Below are 7,477 nucleotides of genomic sequence, written 5' to 3'. Positions count from 1 at the left end.
TTAGGCCCGTAGCCCGTCGGCCGTCCCTGAGGCACGGACGCTCGAAAAATTCTGCTACATACATCCCTTGCGGAGTGCCAACCCGCCAACTAGTCTAGTCTAGTCCTCGGTTAGAAATGGAGGTCGAGAATGAGAAACCGCCGTCATCCAAAACAGCTTCATTCTTGTTTCTGCTATTGGATGATGGGTGATGGGCATACCACAGTGCAGTGGAGTACTCCGAGGGTCGTCCAACCGGGAATATCACCTCCACATCCAATGGCTTCAAGGTCCTTCCAATCCACGCTGGGGTCGGCGATTTCCTGAGGAGAAATAGGTGAGGGAAGAAGATCGGTTAGGGTAAAGAAAAGCGCCCCGAAGGATTTAAATTGCATTGTCATCCCATCGGACATCCCAGAGGCCCCCTTGGGCTTCCTGGGGATGTCGTGAGATCTGCTGCGTATCCCACGACATCCCAGTGTTTTTTCTGATGTATTGGAAATACATGCAACTTACCAAGATTTGCGGAGTCAAGTATTGTTGGTAATATCGCCATCCCATCGTGTCTGCACGGAATCCTGCTGCAGCCACAGATCGACACAGGATCGTAGTAGAGTGGGAGTGGCTGATATAGTCCTACACCACCCTCCTGCTACGCAACACACTACTAGGCTATTAGTATTCTACAGTAGAAGAGCGCTATTATTTGCTGACCGGAAGCCCATCGCTTTCATCCCATTATGCGCGCTATCCCATGCGACGGTGCATATCCCAGTTATCCCAGTATATCAGTAATCCCAATTCAACATCCCATTATCCCTCATTCCTCACTCCGCTGGCGACATAATCCGCTTTGCTCCTGTACTATGGAATCGGAGTCCTCCCAGACGCAGGCTCTGTTCCATTGCGCCCATCCCGGCTGCCACCGTAGTTACCGGCGCAAGGAGCACCTGAACCGGCATGCTGCCAGCCACCGTCAGGTCGCCCCAGTGGGATGCCCCTATTGCTCCAGTGTTTTTGCTAGAAAGTAAACCCCAATTCCAGTCCTTCCTGCTCCTCCCGTTCTCGTCTATTTGCCCACTTTTCGTGTTCGGTGGTGTTGATTGTCGCCCAGTGATACTCTGCGTCACCACATTCGTCAACGCCACAAAGACAAACATGTCGACCACACGCGCGCCGTGAAGGCGTGCGAGTACTGCCGTGCGCAGCGCTCGCGATGTCGTGGGAGGGAGAAGGCCCCCTGTGAGGCGTGTGTGCAGCGCGGGATATCGTGCTCCTTGGCCGTGGTACTGGTCTCCTCATCAGGGTCAGCGTCAACGTCAGCACCAGCGACACCGCGACACGATGGACAGAGTACACAGCGTGCAGTGCACAACAGCAGTTCGTCAGAGACATCGCCGGGCGACATGCGCTTCAGCCCTAGGTCACTCGAGCGGGGTACAGTCAACGTCAAACCGTTCGTTGAGGCCTTTTTCGAGCGATTCCATCCTAGTTGGCCGTTCCTCCATCGTGCGACGTTCGATCCGGCGCATGAACCACCGTTTCTGCTGCAATCTGTCTTGATGATCGGACTCTGGGTGATGGGGGATCCCAAGAGACAAGAGGCGGCGTGTGCGCTGCACGAAAAGCTATGTTTATCCATCTACCAGCAAAAGGTGATCCCCATTTTACTCGAGACAAGACATCCTCTTTCTAAACTGTCGTACAGGACAAATGGGAGGTTACAGACCTGGACAGCGCAAAGCCAACTCCCTGGCCAATGGCCACCTATCAAGGCATCCTGCTGCATATCATCTTCGCCCTCCTCCGACAGGACCCAACGCATCTGAACATCAGCTTCACCTACACTCTCCCCCGACTCCCCTCGCAGCTGCTCACCACGCTCGTCTACACCTGTCTGCGTCAAAAGATGTTCTTCTACCCCACGATCCTAGGGCAGTTCATCCCGGGGTCCGTCCCGGACTCATTCATCTGGATCGGCATCGAGGAGATCAAGCGGTTCGCGCTGGCGTTGTACAAGGTATGCAGACTCTGCATCGTGCACGACGACACGGGCCACACGACGCAGATGCACGGTCCACCAACCGTAACAGGCCACGCCCGCACCTTGGTCTCGCTGGAGGATCTGCAGTTCGCGCTGCCGGACAGCGATGATCTGTGGCACGCGAGTTCTGATCTGGCGGCGCGGTTGGCCGAGGATGGGTCCATGGCGTATAAGAACAAGAATGCCGAGGCGAATTGGATCTCGCAATCGGTGCGGCTGTTGCGCAAGAATGAGGTCGGGTTTGATTGGATTTGAGCAGCTACTTACGAGTACCTTGGGGATTACGAAATGATGATAGTCGGTATTCGACATATCGCGGCCGTCAGACATCTTTGGAATATTCAGTACGCTTTGGACAAGCATATAAATACAAACTTCCATCTTGAGATCAACAGCGGATGCCATTTGTCCGTCGGTCAAGAGATTTCGCTCATCCCACCTGTCCAAACCTGGTGCTGAACCTGGTGGAACCACTCGATCAGGGAACATCTTTCAACACCCGGCCTCGGATGGTTGAAAAATGCTGTCACTACACAATACACAATACTATAGATAGTCGACATGCATTGGGACGATTGAAAACATTTTCCAAATGCGTTTTGGAGCAAATAGGAGGATTGTAAAGAAACGACGTGTGTGCGAATTCGCATACCAAATAGCCAGTTAAAATCCATCAACCTTGAGCTTTATCCTGGATACATAATCACAATAGTCCAAAATGCTAAGATTATTGCTCAAATAATATGATGAAGTTGTAAAGATGCGAGTAAAGGTTGAGGTTATTCCTCCCTGAGGCTATTGTGTGTTTGTGATAAGTGTCCTAGATGGGAAGATGTGCCACTCGATAATAACTTGCTACAATCATGGATAGTGAAGAAGATGTCCAAATATGATAGAAATGAAGCATCTTTCCCTTGGAATCTTCGGTTGTATTGATCTGGTCTACTTTGACAACTTGAAGATACCCCTATGGTAGATCCGCGGATGTATATATATAGAGAAAGATCAACATTCACCACAATCACAAAATCAACCCACTATACTCTCAGCTAGCAGCATATCCTCAGTCAAGCAGCGTGATTGCTACAATCACATGCCCTTTCGGATATTATCATACTGCGACACCGGATAGTCCAATTCATTCTGACTCTGTTCGAAAGCACCACTGCCTCCGAGTGCATTTACTACCTGTTCGGGAATCAGCATTTGCTTCAAGCCGCCCTCAAGAGACGAGACACTCACCGTGGTAATTAGACTATCACTGCCGGTCTTGTCGCTGCTGCTCTCCCACCACATGCCACCACCGAGTCCCTGGTTCTGGATATACCCGGCCTTCATCTTGGCGACTTCCGCGTTATCGTAGCTGATGAGTAGCTTGCTGGATGGATCGTAGCTGTAACTCGCCATGATATTAGGGAGAACATGTTCGGTCGCCCCGGCCTGCGGGAGGACCTTGTAATCCCAGACTCCGTCTTCCCAACTCCCCTTGCCCACGCCGTTGTATGGCTTGCCCAGTCCGTCGGTGTTGGCGAAGGAGCGACCGTAGAGGGGCATGCCGAGGACGATCTTGCTGGCGGGGACGCCGCCCTTGTAGTACAAATCCAGTGCGGTCTGGGTGTTGAAGGGCGTGGAGAGAGGGTTGGAGGTGTCGTTGTAGACGTTCGATTGATGGGCGGTGCGATCGGAGAAGCTGCCAGCGTAGTCGTAGGCCATCAGATTCCAGAAATCGAGCTGGTTATCCATGTCTTTGAGGTGGAGTTTGTTGATCTTTTCGGGGCCTGAGATTCTTAGTGGTTTAGCCACTATGTAGGAAGAGATGGATACTCACCAGCTGGAGAAGCAACGGTAAGAAGGAATTTCTGTCCGTTGGCGTGGGCAGCGCTGTAGGTGTCCAGGGCCTACAGTTGTTAGTGATAGTCATCCAAGGTCGAAAGAGAGATACATACAGATCGAAGCTCCTTCAACAGCAAGACAAAGTCGCCCGCCTGCTGATCATCCTCGGGGTACTTGAACCTGTCAATATCATCCAATCTTCGGGTGAGGGCAACACACCTCCCAGTCGATATCCAAACCATCAAATCCTATATCCTGGAGCAACTTGACCGAGGTCTGCGCGAACGTCTTGCGTCCAGCATCGGTACTGGCAGGCTTCGCGAAGTTGGGGGAATAAGTCCATCCTCCAATAGACAGCAGGACCTTGAGGTTGCGGTTCCGTTTCTTCAGAAGATACATCTGCTTGATACACCCGTAGGCGTTGTTGCCAGTTTCATCCCAAGAGTCACCGGGATAGTGCTTCTCGAGATCCGCCCAGGAATCCGTGAGGTAGACCTCGCCAGTTTCGGGACGGACATTGGCAAAGGCGTAGAGGACGTGGGTCAGTCTCTCGATAGGCAAATCCTGGGGATTATAGTTGCGGCCGTAGATTGCCTGTGTCTCAGTTAGATTGAGATCCAAAGGAATGCTAAGAGACTAACCCAGTTGACAAAGTATACGACGGATCGATATCCGGCATTTGCGCGCGCCTTGATGTCGGTGCTTGGGGCCTCGCGGTTCCAGATGGCCGCTGCGTTGACACCAATGCTGCCAAACAGGAGGGCCACCTTGACGATGGTGGAAGTCGAGAAGCGCATTGTAAGAGTCGTTCTTGATGGTCGATCGATTGTCGAAGTTGTCGTTGTCGTTGCTGTTGTTCAAAGTCGTTGTAGGATGAGATTTTGGCTCTATTTATGCTCGAGGCATTGCTCCTCAAGCTACTATCCCATCTCGAAGCCCAAAAGAAGTACGACATGTCCTGCGACCGAGTCTCATCGTCACGTAGGATGTAGCAAACGTCCTGCCCAGGGAGCCCGCAACATCGATGGTACTGCATCACAAACGTCAAGTGCTTGAAGAAATGAAGCACTGTTCTCTGGTTCCCCGAGGAGTCAATGTCAGAGATGAAACGCTCAAATCGCGAATCATACATCATAATCTCAGACCGGGTACCTGATTCTCCTGCACGCGCCCTCGGCAGATGCAAGGGAACGGACCCTATCCGTCCAATAAGACCATCTATTGGCGGCTTTGGTGCAGAAAAGCAATGTGATCCCCGCGTGGGATGTTTCCAAGGCGCTTGGAGCCATGAAGAGGTGTCCTTAATTTTGCAGGATGTAACTGTTCTCGGGACCTGCAGGAGGACAAAGATTGTGCACTCGCCATGGTCTCGAGGTCAGAGGATGTGACTCTAATATCACATTACCCCAGGTTGGATCATACCTCGGTCGGTGAAAGGTTGCCTATTTTGGGACTTTTGACAGGGGATGGAGAGATGTAACGCGCATACAACACACTACCTAACTCTCTATGAGGAAGAGATTCGGATATTAGATGGAAGATTCATTTTGGGAGTAATCATCCGATGCCCTGATGTAGCGAGCAGTGTTGTCGGCAACCCACGGACAAACCAACCCAGGCGGACCATTATACAGATTAAGGGCCAGTGACTGGGTTTGAATGCCTCTAAAATACATGAAGCTACTAGTCATAGGCATACAGGGAATAGTGAATAGAAGTCAGAACGCAGTGGAGAAGACAGAATCATATTCACTCTATTCAAGGTTGTATTCACCCCCTATACACAATCACAGAGTGAATGAAAGAAGTGTTCAGGACAATAGGAATAGATCAAAGTAACACTCATATCATCTTCCCATGGTGAATGATACCCAACTACAGGGATTCAAACCATCCTTAATCTGAGAAGAGATTGCACCTCTTTCTCTTCTTCTCTACTCCGCATTCTCCCCCATCTCTCTTCCCCATCCATGGTATCCTGCACTGTCACCTATGCTTCATGTCGAGCAAGTCTGCCAACATTCGAACCAGGCTCGCTAATCCAGATGCCCGGGTGTCAAAGTATCGAGACTGCTGCTTCCTGTTGTCACACAGACCGCGTCTATGGGTATGGTGTTGAATGACCAGAACGAGCTACTACGGTCACAGCTGGAGCAGTCGCAGTCCCAGACAGAGGCATTGTCTATAATCCTTCAAGCTATGGATCGACCGTTGTCTATGACAGCTCCTGCAGCGGCCCCCGGCACGCCGTCCAGTAAGCGTACGTCACCCAGCTATGACAAGGTACAGTACTGCGAAGGCGAGAAGGAAACAACTGGCCCAGGCGTGGTAGCTGTCGTGCTGATACAGATCAACAATATAGTACCTGATCAGCTCATCACTGTGCCATATCCTACAATGACCAATGACAATCCGCTGTCGTTTGAGGAGCTTAGATCTGTGATAAGCGCTGTAGCGGGAGTAGATCCTGCTATAGTACTTCCTAAGCTCTCCAGCAGCGTAACACAGGATGCCCTCAAGTATATGGCAACAGACCCTCTCCTGGTTGAGAGCCAAGTGTCTCTCCACTATCAGTATGAGATGTCCGAGGGCATTGGTCTGCATGAAGCAGAGGCTCGACTTCAAACTCGGAAATCCGAATATCCGCACGATTAATGATGGATGGTTACGGGAGAGAGAAAGCGGCGCTGTTCTTGCCGGGCTCGAGGTGAAGCCTCGTCGTCTCGATATGAATAGAGAACAAATCTTGATGCAGATGGTGCCGAAGATGCTCTCGCACATACGGGATTGCCATGAGAGGGGACAGCCGAGGCGCAGGTGAGTGACCTTTATGAACACTAGTGAATATTACTTGGTGATGACTCCTTTCGCAGGCATTTTATGCCCCAAGTGGGACACAGAACTCAGGCATGATGGCAGTATAAACAATATGGCTGGGGATGATGCCGCAGAGGACTTGACTAACATGTACGCTAATCCATACTACATGATGCGTCTGATCGCAACCGAGTGGTCCATCAGTAACTCGTGATGTGTTGAACAGGTTGCCTAAGATCTGTGACTCATCTATAGTCGCCCAGTTGGATCAACAGACATGGGACGAGTGACGGACGTTTTACAAGTTCCTAAGAGACTGTGGCACGGATCCCCATCTAGCCATCAAGATCCCTGGCCTCCGTTGCAGGCTCATGCCTGCAACGCCCTTGAAATTTACCAGATGTTGACCACTGAGAGAGCCCAAAGTGGAGGATGTTTCACAGATGACATGTCTGTTGCTAAGCATATGCGGAGATTGGGCTCTTCTCGTAGTTCTATGGCCAACTACATATATCATTACCTGCTTGAAAGTGATGCCTGGAGACCTTCTTAGCTGAGGCCAGGTATGCATCATAATGACACCTGTGGATAGTGAGAAGGCGTCAACATTGCCATAGCATGGAGAGCAATACTTGTTACACAGTCTTGTCTGGATACCTTTTCAGGTCCGTGCTTTCTCTTCCCTGACCGAAGTTGACTTGCCAAAAAAAAAATGGAATTCAACACCGAATCCGAAGATAGATAGGAAATATCGTCATGTCCTCGAATACGTTTCGAATTTGGATTATGTTCACACGCTCCGCC

The 7,477-nt window shown here is 50.8% G+C and overlaps 3 protein-coding genes across 3 annotated transcripts; 2 read left to right on the top strand and 1 right to left on the bottom strand.

The window, feature by feature from the left end:
- Positions 1 to 719: 719 nt before the first annotated feature.
- Positions 720 to 2,278, top strand: ACLA_044370 (Zn(II)2Cys6 transcription factor; the record flags this gene model as incomplete). The annotated part of the gene is made up of 3 exons (XM_001275142.1): positions 720 to 1,006; positions 1,094 to 1,634; positions 1,688 to 2,278. 3 exons carry the CDS (start codon positions 720 to 722, stop codon positions 2,276 to 2,278), a joined length of 1,419 nt encoding a protein of 472 aa, XP_001275143.1.
- An 834-nt stretch (positions 2,279 to 3,112) lies between these two features.
- ACLA_044360 (glycoside hydrolase family 18 protein) lies at positions 3,113 to 4,653 on the bottom strand (the record flags this gene model as incomplete). The annotated part of the gene is made up of 6 exons (XM_001275141.1): positions 3,113 to 3,211; positions 3,266 to 3,801; positions 3,852 to 3,921; positions 3,970 to 4,029; positions 4,076 to 4,450; positions 4,498 to 4,653. The coding sequence occupies 6 exons, from the start codon at positions 4,651 to 4,653 to the stop codon at positions 3,113 to 3,115; spliced, it is 1,296 nt and encodes a 431-aa protein (XP_001275142.1).
- A 1,306-nt stretch (positions 4,654 to 5,959) lies between these two features.
- On the top strand, positions 5,960 to 6,511 carry ACLA_044350 (uncharacterized protein; the record flags this gene model as incomplete). Its single annotated transcript, XM_001275140.1, has 2 exons — positions 5,960 to 6,116; positions 6,333 to 6,511. 2 exons carry the CDS (start codon positions 5,960 to 5,962, stop codon positions 6,509 to 6,511), a joined length of 336 nt encoding a protein of 111 aa, XP_001275141.1.
- Between the last annotated feature and the right edge of the window lie 966 nt (positions 6,512 to 7,477).

This window comes from Aspergillus clavatus, genomic scaffold, assembly GCF_000002715.2.
Source record: "Aspergillus clavatus NRRL 1 1099423829792 genomic scaffold, whole genome shotgun sequence".
Taxonomy (NCBI): domain Eukaryota; kingdom Fungi; phylum Ascomycota; class Eurotiomycetes; order Eurotiales; family Aspergillaceae; genus Aspergillus; species Aspergillus clavatus.
This window is presented reverse-complemented; position numbering and strand designations above follow the sequence as displayed.